This window comes from Solanum verrucosum, unplaced genomic scaffold (assembly GCF_900185275.1).
Source record: "Solanum verrucosum unplaced genomic scaffold, falcon-dt-bn FXZP01000176.1, whole genome shotgun sequence".
NCBI classification, from domain to species: Eukaryota; Viridiplantae; Streptophyta; class Magnoliopsida; order Solanales; family Solanaceae; genus Solanum; species Solanum verrucosum.
The window spans coordinates 2,697,711-2,711,419 of NW_026020412.1; the positions used below are offsets into that span (position 1 = coordinate 2,697,711).

The 13,709-nt window shown below is 36.5% G+C and overlaps 1 protein-coding gene across 1 annotated transcript; it reads left to right on the top strand.

The window, feature by feature from the left end:
• The first annotated feature begins 9,677 nt into the window (after window positions 1-9,677).
• On the top strand, window positions 9,678-13,326 carry LOC125840645 (probable CCR4-associated factor 1 homolog 7). Its single transcript, XM_049519623.1, has 3 exons — window positions 9,678-9,752; window positions 11,251-11,347; window positions 12,252-13,326. The coding sequence occupies exon 3, from the start codon at window positions 12,304-12,306 to the stop codon at window positions 13,126-13,128; it is 825 nt and encodes a 274-aa protein (XP_049375580.1). The 5' UTR covers window positions 9,678-9,752; window positions 11,251-11,347; window positions 12,252-12,303; the 3' UTR covers window positions 13,129-13,326.
• Window positions 13,327-13,709: the final 383 nt, after the last annotated feature.

Genomic DNA, 13,709 nt, shown 5'->3' on the forward strand with positions numbered 1-13,709 from the left:
GGTAAGGAAAAGACCAAAATACCCCTCATATTTTTGGGTAACTTTACTTAACTGGACCGGCTAACTTCAAATGGGCATATCTCCCTCATACAAGCTCGAAACTTAGCAAACTCGGTGACGTTGGAATTAGGATGTAACACCCCATAATTTTTTTTTACCTAAGACTCAAACCATCCTTCGTTGTGAGTAGGATTTTACCGAGGAATTTAAAATTTCTTAAATGTTAAGGTCACTAGATGTAGCACCTTGAGTTCCAAAAAGAACTAAAGAGAATTTATTCAAGTTATTCTTAAGTTCTTTAAGTTTTGGGTCAACTTCAAACGACCATAACTTTCAGTACATAATGAGTTAGGTTGCCCATAAGATATCAAATGAAAGGTCTTTGAATTATCTTTCCAAATCCACCAAGTTTGCTAATTTTCAAGCTCGTATGAGGTATATATTCCCGTTTGAAGTTGGGCTGTCCAATTAAGGAAAGTTACCCAAAAATATGAAGGGTATTTTGGTCTTTTCCTTACCCAATCAGCTTAAAATGAATTTTAGTAATATTTTGGGGACAGATCTGATTTGGGTCAGTTTTCATAAATCTAAATACGCTTAAGGTTTTAGAAGAGAGTTCAAGAAAGAGAAAATAGGAGAAAAGAGGAAGGGTTCAAAGCGTTCTCGAGATTCTTGAGTTTCGTTGTGGATTTTCACCATGGATTTGATCCCTAAGAGGTATGTAAGTTGTCATAGTGTTGGGTTCATTCACCCACATGCCAATCATGAGTTTCTTTTACAAATTTCATCCATAAGTTTTGATATATTGAGTTCTTGATAAGTGTTCTTGAAGTTTCATTCTAAATCTTATTTTGTTGGGGTTTTGATGATTAGTGTGTACTTATGTTGAGTAATCTAATCCAAGTGATTGTGGAAGAAACCGTTCGATTCTAGGTGAGTTAGGGTCTGAAAACGAGAAAGAAAGTCGTCGAGGTTTTCAGGCATCCCTAGCGCCCTGTGCCAGCCAGTGCACCCCAACCACACCTATATAGGTAAAGGGATGGTGCCCTGCGCCACTCATCGCACCAGGGTCACCTTCCCCCACCCCTTCTCCATCGTGTTTCCCGTCTGAGTCCTTTAAAAGGGTACCTTCAAGCCCTATCGATTCTAAACACTCTAAACTACTTCTAAACATCTAGAAATCATTCATAACATAAACCATAACCTTGAATTCATAATTCAAATTCAAGGTAGAGCTAAGATATAAGTCTTGAGAGATCTTTCGAACATTTTGAGGAAGTCCCTTTGAGTCTTTTTGAGGAGTCTTCTACAACTTCTAATAACTTGTTTCAACATTCGAGCAAGTTAGTATGAGAATGAGAAGAATGTATTCGTGAGTCTACATTATCATCAAGAGATCATTTATATCATGAATCATAACTCTTGAATTCATAATTCAACTTCAATAAAAGTTAAGAGTAGAGTTCGAGAAAGTCTTTGAGTTCAATTGTGAATCCTTTGAGATCAACTATCAATTTGAACTAAGTTTTGAGGAAGTAAGTATGAGAATTAGAAAAGTTGTATACATGATTTCCATATTGTTATGTAGACCCTCGAGTCGAGTCGTTCATGCCCATAATTCCGCATGAACATCATAAATTGAACATCTTTGAGAGGAGTAGTATCTTCAAGTTCTAAGTCTTGAGTTTTGAGTTCCTAACCCTTTTGAGATTATATTCCTAATCATGGAACTATTACATGTTACCCATGAGGTCCTTGAGTTGAGTAGCTCATGTCCACAATTCCGCATGAACCCTATGAGTCGAGCAGTCTTGAGATGAGAAATATCATTGTGCCCTTGAGTTGAGTAGTTCATGCCTATAATTCTGCATGAACCCTTCGAGTCGAGCATTCTTGAGATGAGTAGTATCATTGACTCTTTGAGTTCTGGAGTTGTTGACTTCCAAGTATTGAGTTCTATGCATGGTTATTGAAAACTTTAAATTGAGTCGCTCACGTCCATAATTCGGCATGAACCCTATTTTAAGAATTCTTTTTACAAATTGTTTTAAAACATGTTTTAAAGACTTGAGCACTGAGTTGAGGAAGAGTAGAGCTGAGTTCACTTTCTTTAAAATGATATATGGGAACTAAGTATTCCCAAGATTAAATGTTTTTACATTTAAGATGAGAGGAAACTGAGATTTCCAAAAGAGTTTTGAGCAGTTTGAGTACCGTCTATTTTAAGAGAAAGATTTTTGACTAATAATCTCAAACCACAGAAAAAGTTATGTTTTTAAACATATAACATAGTTACATTTTGGGAGTAGTATTGAGCACCGATATGAGGGAGAGTTCAGATAACTCACAGCCTCTATAAACTATGTAGCCAATGTGGGTAGAAAGGGTCATACTTTTTAGGTGATTCCTTAATGTTTTTAGCATGGACTAGTGGATCCACTTAGTAGTAGGTTCTATACCCCGGCAAAGTATAAGACGGCCCTGGTAGCGTGAGGCAAGACATTGTATCATTACATTGCTCATAGTGATAGTTGTCAGTTAGAGAAACTCCTACAGAGATATTTTGTATTCTTATATACACAGAGGTTATTTTGTATTTTTATATACAAACAATTTATATTTTGTATTCATGCATACAAACAGAGTTATATTGTATTTTCTAATGCATTGAGTTGGTATCTACTGTCTTAAAAGCTTTCCATACATTGTATATTTTATTGTTGTTTTATATTGAGCTAAGTATCCAGAGTCGAGTATCTTATTATTGAGTTGAGCCTTATTTCACTGATTTGAATATCTTATCATTGAGTTGAGCCCTATTTTCTTTGAGTTGAGTTGAACTATTTTTCCTTGAGTTGAGTTGAACTATGTTTCTTTGAGTTGAGTTGAGTTAAGTGAATTGAGAAGAGGTAAGTATGTTTCTATTCCACCAGTTTAAGCTTATGTTTATGCTTTAGAATTCCCCTTACATGCTCGTACATTCCATGTACTGAGCCATTTGGCCTGCATTAATTCATGAGGCGGATACAGGTATTTAGGATCATCAATATGCGTTTCGTTGAGGTCATGGGATGTTCCAGTCAGCTTTGGTGAGCCTTCTTATATTCCGGAGGACTTCACCTTTATTTTACAGTTAGTAGTTTTGAGATATCGTGGGGCTTGTCCCGATATCCTTCTGTAATAGTAAAGGCTTCATAGATAGACAAAGTTAGTAGTTTTCGGTATGTATCTTCTCTAAGTTGTTTTTATAAACTCTGAGTTTTCTATTGAGTATTGTTCAGATTATTTTAAAGTTGAGTATTTGAATTTAATTCAGTTTTTAAGCTTTTGTATGCTTGAGTTAGTTTTTCGCTTGTAGTCATCTAGGATGAGGGTTCGCTTGGGGACCAGCAATAGTTCTCGAGTGCCGGCCACATCTAGAGTGTAGACTCGGGCCGTGACAAACTTGGTATCAGAGCACAAAGTTCAAGTGTCCTAGGAGCTATTTATCTTCTTAGTCCATTATTTGGACTCAAACATTCTAAATCTATATTTTCATTCTTGTTTTTGGGTTGCATCCCCTATCCAAGATTATTAGATGTTTTGGTACTATGACTTTCAAGTTATAGAGAGTTTTATTCTGCAGTTTTTCTTGTTAAATTTGAATTTATGGGAACTCAACCTTTTCATTGTTTTAAGACTATTTCCTTAACATTTTATATCATCACGTAGCTTATAATTGGTTGTTTGGTTAAACTTGGGTTGTTAGTTGGTTCTCCAACTAGAGGGTTAGCGTGGGTGTCACTTATGACAAGCCATGGTCGTGATGAAAATGGAGACAAAGTCCTAGGTTTATTGATCTTGTTGTACCAAAATAGGTCTAGTAGAGTCTTGCGGAACAGTACGGAGACGTCTGTACTTTTCTTCAGGAGGCTACCATACATTAGGAAAAATCATCTCATTTCTTTCCCTTTATTTTATAACTTGATTCCAATTGGTATTTGGCGATCCAAATTTATATCTAATCTTATTCATTATTCTGTCTGCAGATGGTAGATACTAGGTACAATAGAGCCAAAGTACTAGTTCCAGCGGCAAAACCAATGGTCAAAGGTAGAGGCAAAGGCACATGTAGAGGTAGGGGCAGAGGAAGGACCACACCCGCCAGAGGTGAAGCTCGAGAAGCTGCTGAGCTAAAGCTGGCAACCTATCCCCCACCTCATGGTCCCGTTGAGAAAGAGGTTGAAATGGAAATTGAAGAGGATGTTAAACCGAAAGTAGAGGCACAAGTTAGGGGTGCAGGTTTCCCTCTATGACTTCTAAAGTGATCCAACAAATACTGGATTTTTCGAGTGGTTTGGCAGGCATTGGAGCCACTCCTGCTACACCAGGTTCCAACTACCCAACATGTTGATGCTATGACACTCAGAATGGATAAAGCTTCATGTATAAAGGCTTTCTTCCATATAGTGTTGGGTCCCGTTATGAATGGTTTTGAGCATGAGGTTTTGACTAAATTTTTGAAGCTAAAGCCTCTAGTGTTGCATGGTACAAAGAGAAAGAATGCTTATGAGTTTATTTAAGGTCGATATGAGAGGGTGGACAAGTTGGGTATTGTTCATCAGGATAGGGTAGAGTTTTTCCCCTTCCAGTTGCGAAGTAATGTCAAGCAATCCTAGAGAGCGTATGTGGCAGGAGTGTCGATTGTGTATCCTACCTTTATTGACTTGGACTCTGTTTCATGTATTATTCTTAGAGAAGTATGCTCTGCGTACTTAAAGAGACATGAAGAAGGATGAATTTCTGGTCCTTGAACAAGGTTATATGTCTCTTGTAGCCTATGAGGCCAAATTTCATGTCTTGTCTCATTATGCTACTCAATTGGTAAGCACTTAGAAGGAGAGGATATGCCTTTTGTGAAGGGACTGAACACAAACTTGGAGGTTTTATTGGTGCACATGACTTCAGCAGGGAAAAGATTCAATGAGGTAACAAATTTTGTTAATAAAATTGAGGGGGTTCGACAAGTTGGGCAAGACAAGGAATAATCTAAGAGGCCCAAGAATGTGGGAATCTACAATGGTTCCTACTCCAGAGGGTCTGGCTAGTCGGTGCTTTCAGCCCGTTTGATTCATTCAGCACTACCCACCTCTATGGTGGCCATTCTAGGGTCACACAACAGTCTCCAGATCAATGGTGGCATGTTAGGATTTCATTGTTTATTGTGATGCTTCACATTCGGGCTTAGGTGTTGTGTTAATACATGACATGGATATTATAGTTTATGCTTCCAGATAGATGAAGGTCCATGAGAGGAACTACCCCACCCATGATTTAGAGTTGGCAGCAGTAGTGTTTGCTCTTAAGATCTGGTAGCATTATATGTATGGGGTCAAGTGTGAGGTGTTCATTGATCATCACAGTCTTTAGCAAGTATTTACTTAGAAGGATTTGAATTTGAGACATAAAAGATTGATGGATTTGTTAATAGGCTACGATGTGACCATTTAGTACCATTCAGGTAAGGCCAACGTGGTAGTGCACACTTTAAGTTGGAAGACGGTTAGTATGGGCAATTTGGCTTGATTAGGGATGTCCAAGAGACCCTTAGCTAGAGAGATTTAGGGTTTGAAATCTTAGTTCATGCAATAAGGTATCTCTAAGAAAGGTGGGTGTTAGCTAGTATTGAGGCTAAGCTCACCTTTAGAAAAGAAATAGAAGGTAGGCAGTTTGAGGATGAGAACTTGAATAGGCTTAGGAATAAAATGGTGTCTAGAAATATTCTAGATGCAGGCAGTGTACTCAGTTTTAGAGGAAGAATTTGTGTTCCTTAGGTTGGTGACTTGATATAGAATGTGTTGGTAGAGTCTCATGGTTTGTGGTATTCCATGTATTTGGGTAAAACGAAGATGTATTGGGATTTGAGGCAGCTATATTGGTGGCATGAAATGAAGAGAAAGATATATCCGAGTATGTGTCCAAGTGTTAGAATTCTCATCAGGTAAAATATGAGCATAAAAGACTTGCCGGTTTACTCTAGAGAATGTCCATTCCTAAGTGGAAGTAGGAAAGATTAGCCATGGACTTTGTAGTGGGACTCCTTAAGATTTTGGGGAAGTATGATTCTATTTGGGTTATCATTGGCAATTTGACTAAATCAACTCATTTTATTCAAGTAAGGGTGGATCACAACTCTCTACAATTGGCCAAGATATATGTTAAGTAGATAGTAAGGTTGCACGGTCTATCATCTTTGACAAAGGCATTTTACTTCTAAGTTATAGGGTAAGTTCCATGAAGCATTGGGCACTCTAGCCCACTTTTAGTATGTCTTTTCACCTACAGAAGGATGGCTAGTCAAACAGAACTATCCTGGTGTTAGAGGATATGTTAAGAGCATGTGTGATCAACTTTGAAGGTCATTGGGGCTAGTTCTTGCCTCTATGTGAGTTTTCTTATAATACACCCCCCCCCCTCCCGTTCCTTTTTATATGTCATCCCTTTCTATAAATTGTTGGACCAAAATACTTGTCATTTCCTAAAATCAATGCATCAATTACCATATTCTTATTATACCCTTGATAAATTAGTTAATTAGTCTTGAAAATATATACTTTGACCAACCTAGGAAAACTAATAAGTAATTAATTAATATTCATTGGAGTACTTGATACATTGATTAATTACTCTCTCTCCATTCACTATTCTATAAAAATCTAATTTTGAAAATAAACTCAAAATTTAAATAGCCATCCAAATGCATTTCAATTTTTGAAATCTAGCATATTCATCATTTATTGAAAAATTAATTTAAGAAAATATTAAATAAGGATAAAAGGGTAAAATAATTAATTTCTTAATGCAAGTGCAATCTAAAAAGGTGACATATAAAAAGGAATGGAAGGAGTAACAATTAACATTTCAGCATATATATAGCACTACTCGAGGCACTCTATGGGATGAGATGTAGATCACCTATAGGGTGGTTTGGGGCCAGTGATTTGATGCCCTTGGGTGTTGATCGAGTGTAGGTAGCTCAAGAGAAGGTAAGAAGCATCAAACCCAAGTTATTGGTAGCTCAGAGTAGGCAGAAAAAGTATGCAGACCATAAGGTAAGGGACATGACTTTTCAAGTTGCTGAGCAACTGTTGTTGAAGGTGTCACATATGAAGGGAATGGTGCGGTTTGGTAAGAAAGGTAAGTTTATCCCTCATTGCATTGGTCCAATCAAGATCCTTAACCATATGGGGCCAGTGGCTTACAGGTTAGCACTGCCACCCAACTTATTTATAGTCCATCAAGTTTTTCGTGTTTCTATGCTAAAGAAGTACCATAGGGATGGAGATTATATCATCAAGTAGGACTCGATTGTACTAGACAAGGATTTGGAATATGAGGAGGATTTGGTGACGATTCTTGATCGGGATGTCTGGAAGTTGAGGACAAATGAGATCAAATCAGTAAAAGTCCAGTGCAAACATCTTCCGATTGAGGAAGCCACCTGGGAGACTGAATGGGACATGTGAGAAAAGTGCCCTCACTTGTTCGAGGATTCAAGTACTACCCTCTTTTCTAATTTAGCCAAGTTTTCATATTTGATCACTTGGGGACGAGCGACGGATAAATTGATATCTATTGTAACGACCCACCCCGATCGTTAAGATTAGGCCAATGGTGGAAAAAATTGAGCCAAAAAACTATCCGATTGGTGATCTAAAATTTTTAGGCTAAGCTAATCTCAGATGAAATATGATCAATATGAGGTCTAGGGCCATTAGGGAATAGGTATGGTGATTTTTCTAGGCTTGGTTTATGTTTTCTAGTAGACAAGACATTAAGGAATCCATAAGGCCTTTCAAAATCAAAATTAGATGAGTAGAACTTCTGGTATTGGATTTTGTCGTGAAGGGGTTGGTTTAGAATGTTAAGATTCGAAGGAGTGTTGCAAAATGGGGGTTTGGGTGAAGATATATGAAGTTTTGCCTCCATGCAACCAGCTATAGCGGATGTCACACTATTATAGTGGGATGAATTAATTCCCACTATAGCGGGTGGACCGCTATGGCAACGCCGCTATAGCGGGTTGGGCTGCTATAGCGTGGTTAGTCGGGGTTTTGTGCAGAAAAGTCTCAAAAACCTCTATTTTCTACAACTTCGTTCTTAGAACTTGGAAGGGCAATTTCCTTAAATTTTCCACCCAATTCTTCGATTAAGGTAAGTTAATTACTTCCCCAACTTGTAATTTGATTCTTAATCTTTATAATCTAGGTTGTTGATCTTGGGGGAAATGTTTTAAAGTTAAGTTGGAAAGAGCCCTTGATGGGTAGAATGATCATGAGAATGACCTGTAGTTAGGATCAAGTGATAACTAGATATTGTTAGACCATCTTTTATTGATTATTTGGTTTTATTATGGTTTATACCAAGAACAAGCCAAAATCATAACAAAGGGGAAGCTTCAGTTTTCTAGAGTTTTGGGGGATTGATTTGAGATAGGTGATGGTTGTTGTTTTCTCATTCATATATATATATATATATATATATATATATATTATGTGCTTGTTAAATGCATCGTTAGTAATGCATGCATGCTACATGATCACAGAAGTTAAAAAGGAATAATGTGAAATGTAAGATGTTAAGAATCACATACAATGAATGTGTTACATGAATGTACATGAGTGATTGTGATTCATTATGATTTGTGATTGTGTTGTGTGTGTTGATGATTGGGATCGGGTGCCACACTAGTACACTAACTTGGTATCGAGTACCACACGTTACACTAATTTGGGATCGGGTACCACGTCGGTACACTAACTTGGGATCGGGTGCAACGCCAACACATTAATAGTGTGTATGAGTGGGTTCCATTAGAAAACCAAACTGACTTGATGTGTTGTGATAATTCATGTTGCTATGCATACAAATTACAGGCTATGTTATATTATGTTGTGATGGTGTATTATGTGCTTACTAAGTTATGGTTGCCTATCCATATTTCGTATATAGAAACTAGCCGATGATCCTACTAGTACACCATTGTTCTGTGTTGATACTTACACTTTCTCTCTCTTTATTGAGTACAAGACATCTTGAAGCAGATGTTTCGCGCCTCAATTGTGAAACCACTGAAATCTGACTCCAAGGGTGAGTCACTTCCTCCAGAATGCTATGGATTCCTCTTTATGTTCTCGGTCCATTATTCAGACTCCAACATTCTAGAACTATATTTTTATTCTTGTTTTGGGTTGTATCCCCTATCCTAGACTATTAGATCGATGTTTTGGTACTATGACTTTCAGGTTCTAAGAAACTCAACCTATTCATTGTTTTAAGACTATTCCTTAGTATTCTATACATGGGTTAGTTCTTAATTGGTTCTTGGGTTGAGAATACTCAAAAAATTATTATTGGGCCATGTAATTTGTGATAAATGGGCTTCACTTTCACAATAATTGAATGAGGCCATAGGGCCCCCATTCCGACCACATCTTACATTGAATCCGGTGACCATTATTTATGTAACGCGCTTTAATTAACTAAACCGCAAACCAAACACGACCTGCCCACTCGTCCAAAAGCAGACTTCAATCAAACAAATATAATAAATAAAAAGAAAAGGCCAAAAGAAGAAGAAAATGAAAGCAAAAAAGAAGAAAACACCATCACTACATCACACTTTTCTCACATAACCCCTTTTTCCTTTTCCTTTTTTTCTTCTTCTTTGATGAGCTCTACCATTTTGACTTGCTTCATTCTTCACAGATCAGGTTTACTTTCTAATTTTTACTCTTGATCTATCAATTTTATACCTCAAGTTCACTTTTTTTTTGTTTAAACTAGGGTTTTTCTTTTTATATTTATGTATGAATCTAGAGAAGGATTTGATGATTTAACTATTGATGTTTATGGATATGTTAAAGTGATCTTGAAGTGGATATTAGTTATGGGTAGTTCTATGTTTCTTCAATTTTGAGTTAAGGTTTAAGTTATGATTCGATCTACCTGAAAGTTCAGCTATTTGATCTGAATCTAACTCATATCTGTCATGTTATAGATCCAGTTCACCCGATTTAGCTAGCTTCGTTTCCCCTTTTCTTTTTTTTTTTTGTTGAAAAAATGTTTGAAATGATTGATTTTGTTTTTTTGTAAAAAGACTATTTCTGGATCCTTAACAAAAACTGAACTTTTTGCTATACCTTGCTTCATTTACCTACTTTGTTTAGGGATTTGAGGGTCAAAGCATTCAATCTTTGGTAAAAATTTGAACAACAATTCTTTAAATTTGATGGAGTAGGTAAAACTATTTAAGAAATGTTTGAAACTGTCATAGTTCAAGAAAGAACTACTATCATAGCTCAAATAGGAAGTGTCATATAAACATGGATCCCTACGAGGAGTATTTTGCTTAAACTTCAGAAGGGGTTATGTTTTTTTTTTTGTAGTTGCAGTCGTGACTAAATTTTTAGCCTTGTTTGTTAAAACTGAGGAAGAAGAGAGGAAACAGTATATATGTTTTCCACAGCTGAAGAGAGCAAGTTCGATAAAGCAGAACTTGTGTTTATCTTTCTTGCTTAGTTTTCATTTGTGTTTATCTTTAGTTCTTACTGTTTTCTCTTTTTCATGTATTTGAGCTCTATTTTTGTTGGAAAATTAAAAATGGGGAGATGATTGAGGAGAGAGGATTTATAAAGAAAAGTATTATGCTGGTAATTGTGTTCCCTTGTGTTGGCATGTACTGGCTTATTCTTGAACTTGAGAAGTATAATGACTCAAATTTCTTTTGGTACTTTTTGTGGTTTGAAACCTCAAAATATGTTTCTCAAGAACAAGTTTCTTCTGCTTATGTGAATGTCGAGTTTATATGAAAGTGTTTTTTAGTTTGAATTGGTATGGTGTACTGTATCCAGCAGATTACTCTCTTCTTGATAACTTCAGTGGGCTTAAAGCCTGCTTTAATCAATTAAATTTATTTTCCACGATTGTCCAGTTTATTTATACCAGCATGTTAAGGTTGATGACAAGAAAGTAATGTGGAGCAAAACTTACTGGCTGGAAGTTAAAAATTATGTTGAATTTTGGAGCACATTCATCTCTTCTTTAGTTTTATGCTTACTTTGTGTCATTGTGTTGTACACTTACTCTTGATATGAGACCAATTTTTTGTGCTTATATAAGGACTTTGCTGGAAGACCTATTCTGTTCTTTGCTTTTCAGATTTTGACCTTAGTTGTTTAACTTGCAATGTTCTATGATTGCATTATGCAGGATAGTCTGTCGTGCCGCATTAGCTGTTGTGATCTTTTTGTATTTTAGCTTTGAAGTCCACCATGTAATGAAGATTATACCCAGGGCTTTTTGATCTGTAAGTTCTATGCCTTAAAATTTACATTTTCCTTTTCTATACCTTGACTAGGTTTTTTGCAAATAATGTTGTAAATAAATAGGAAAATAGGATTCATTACTCCGACTCCTTTCAATAATTTGCAGTCGCGAACTGAAGCTAGACTAGACTATATGTTAGAGGAACTACAGTAATGGTATGGATTTGGTTGATGATCAGAGGTTACAAAAGTATATCGACCGTCTATGATAATCAATGTTACCATTAATTACCATAGATGTCTAACCACTCTTTTCTTGCATTTTAATGATTTACGACTTGCCTTTGATAAACAACGAGCCTACTTTTCCTCATAATTTTTTTAAGAAGCAACTACTCCTTGAATGTCAAGGTTTCTATTAAAATAGTTCTGCTAAAAACCATTTACAAGTAATCAGCACTTGCATATAAGTTCTTAAGCAAGACAGTGGTGAGCTAAGGGACGTAAAAGTTGATACTTGCTGGATTACATTGCTTTCATTTACGAAAAAGCAGAGTGCAGCCACTAGAAATATTTTGAGAATGTAGAAGCGGGTAGGTCTTGTCATAATAAATACGATAGAAGAACCACAAATGTGGTAGGAATTTCTGCTCTCACACAAAAACCCATATGCAGTAGACATAACTTAAGTAATAAGTAAAACTTAATTAAGTTAGTGTTTGTATTTACAAATCTTCCCTGCTCTGTAACCAAGCTCAGAGGTTTGTAAGACAGATTGAGTTTTACCAAAATAACAAAATGTCCTTACGTATTCTTTGTTCATGAATGCGCTGGGATCCCAACCTAGAAAACATAATGCCTTTCACTAGAAATGCTTCATACACACAAAAAGGGCTCTTTAGAATTCTTAGTCTTATTATATTTCTTTTTTCCTGAAAATTGCAGGTCTACTTAATTTAAACTTCACCAGATTCAGCTTTTTTTTTTTGCGAAGAATATGTCTGTATTACCAAAAACTGATTCTATCCAAATTAGAGAAGTATGGAGCGATAATCTTGAGGAGGAATTTGCTTTGATTCGTCAAATTGTGGATGACTATCCTTACATTGCCATGGACACTGAGTTTCCAGGGGTGGTGCTTCGTCCTGTTGGCAATTTCAAGCATATCAATGAGTATAACTATCAGACCTTGAAGGACAATGTTGATATGTTGAATTTGATTCAGTTGGGTCTCACATTTTCCGACGAAAATGGCAATCTACCTACTTGTGGGAGTGAGTACTACTACATTTGGCAATTCAACTTTCGTGAGTTCGACACAAGTGCAGATATTTTTGCAAATGATTCAATCGAATTGCTGATTCAGTCTGGGATTGATTTCAAGAAGAACAATGAAATGGGTATTGATGCAAAACAGTTTGGTGAGCTCTTAATGTCTTCTGGAATCGTTTTGAATGACATGGTTCATTGGGTGACATTTCACAGTGGGTATGATTTTGGGTACTTGCTCAAATTATTAACTTGTAGGACCTTACCGGAAACACAAGCAGGGTTCTTTGATTTGCTAAACATGTACTTTCCGCTGGTTTATGACATCAAGCACCTGATGAAGTTCTGTAATAGCCTTCATGGTGGCTTGAACAAGTTGGCGGAACTACTGGAACTTGAGAGGGTCGGTATTTGTCATCAAGCAGGTTCAGATAGCTTACTTACCTCGTGTGCCTTCAAGAAGTTAAAAGATAACTTCTTTAATGGGTCTACCGAGAAGTATGCAGGTGTCCTGTATGGTCTTGGCGTTGAGTATGGATCTGATAATAAATAGATTGACTTTGTGTACTTACTAGAAAATAAAATAGAAGGAAAGGGTTCAGTGTATGTCAAGTGGGGTAGGTAATGTATCATGTGTCTGTAAGAAATTAATTGTGATAAAAGTATTTGTAAGACAGTTTGGACTTTCACTGAGGGTACTCAGTTTCTAATCCATTGTTTAATCAGCTTTGAGCTTTTTACAGCAAGACAAGTTTGTGTCTCTACCTTCACTCATTTCTAATCTACGAAGAGATGTTGCAGCCTTCTAGTTAATCCATTGCTACCTCCAACAATAGGGCTCTTCACCAACTTGATGTCTAGAATGGTTTCGTACATGGTGACCTCCAAGAAAGTGTTTTGATGGTCCAATTGTCTGGATACACGAACACACATCTTCTTTATTATGTGTGCAAGTTGAACAAGTACCTATATAGCTAAAACAGGCAATATGTGCTTACTTCATTTCTTGCTGGCTATGGATTTCAAATGTTCCAAAACTGATGCATCTGTATTTATTTATAATTCTGATCCTCTTGGTTTACATCAATGCTTGTTATGACAGGGAGCAACTCCTTTTTTCTAGAGTCAATTATA

Excerpts from the sequence above, each read along its gene's own strand:
- LOC125840645 (XM_049519623.1), top strand. The coding sequence starts at position 12,304 with ATGTCTGTATTACCAAAAACTGATTCTATCCAAATTAGAGAAGTATGG.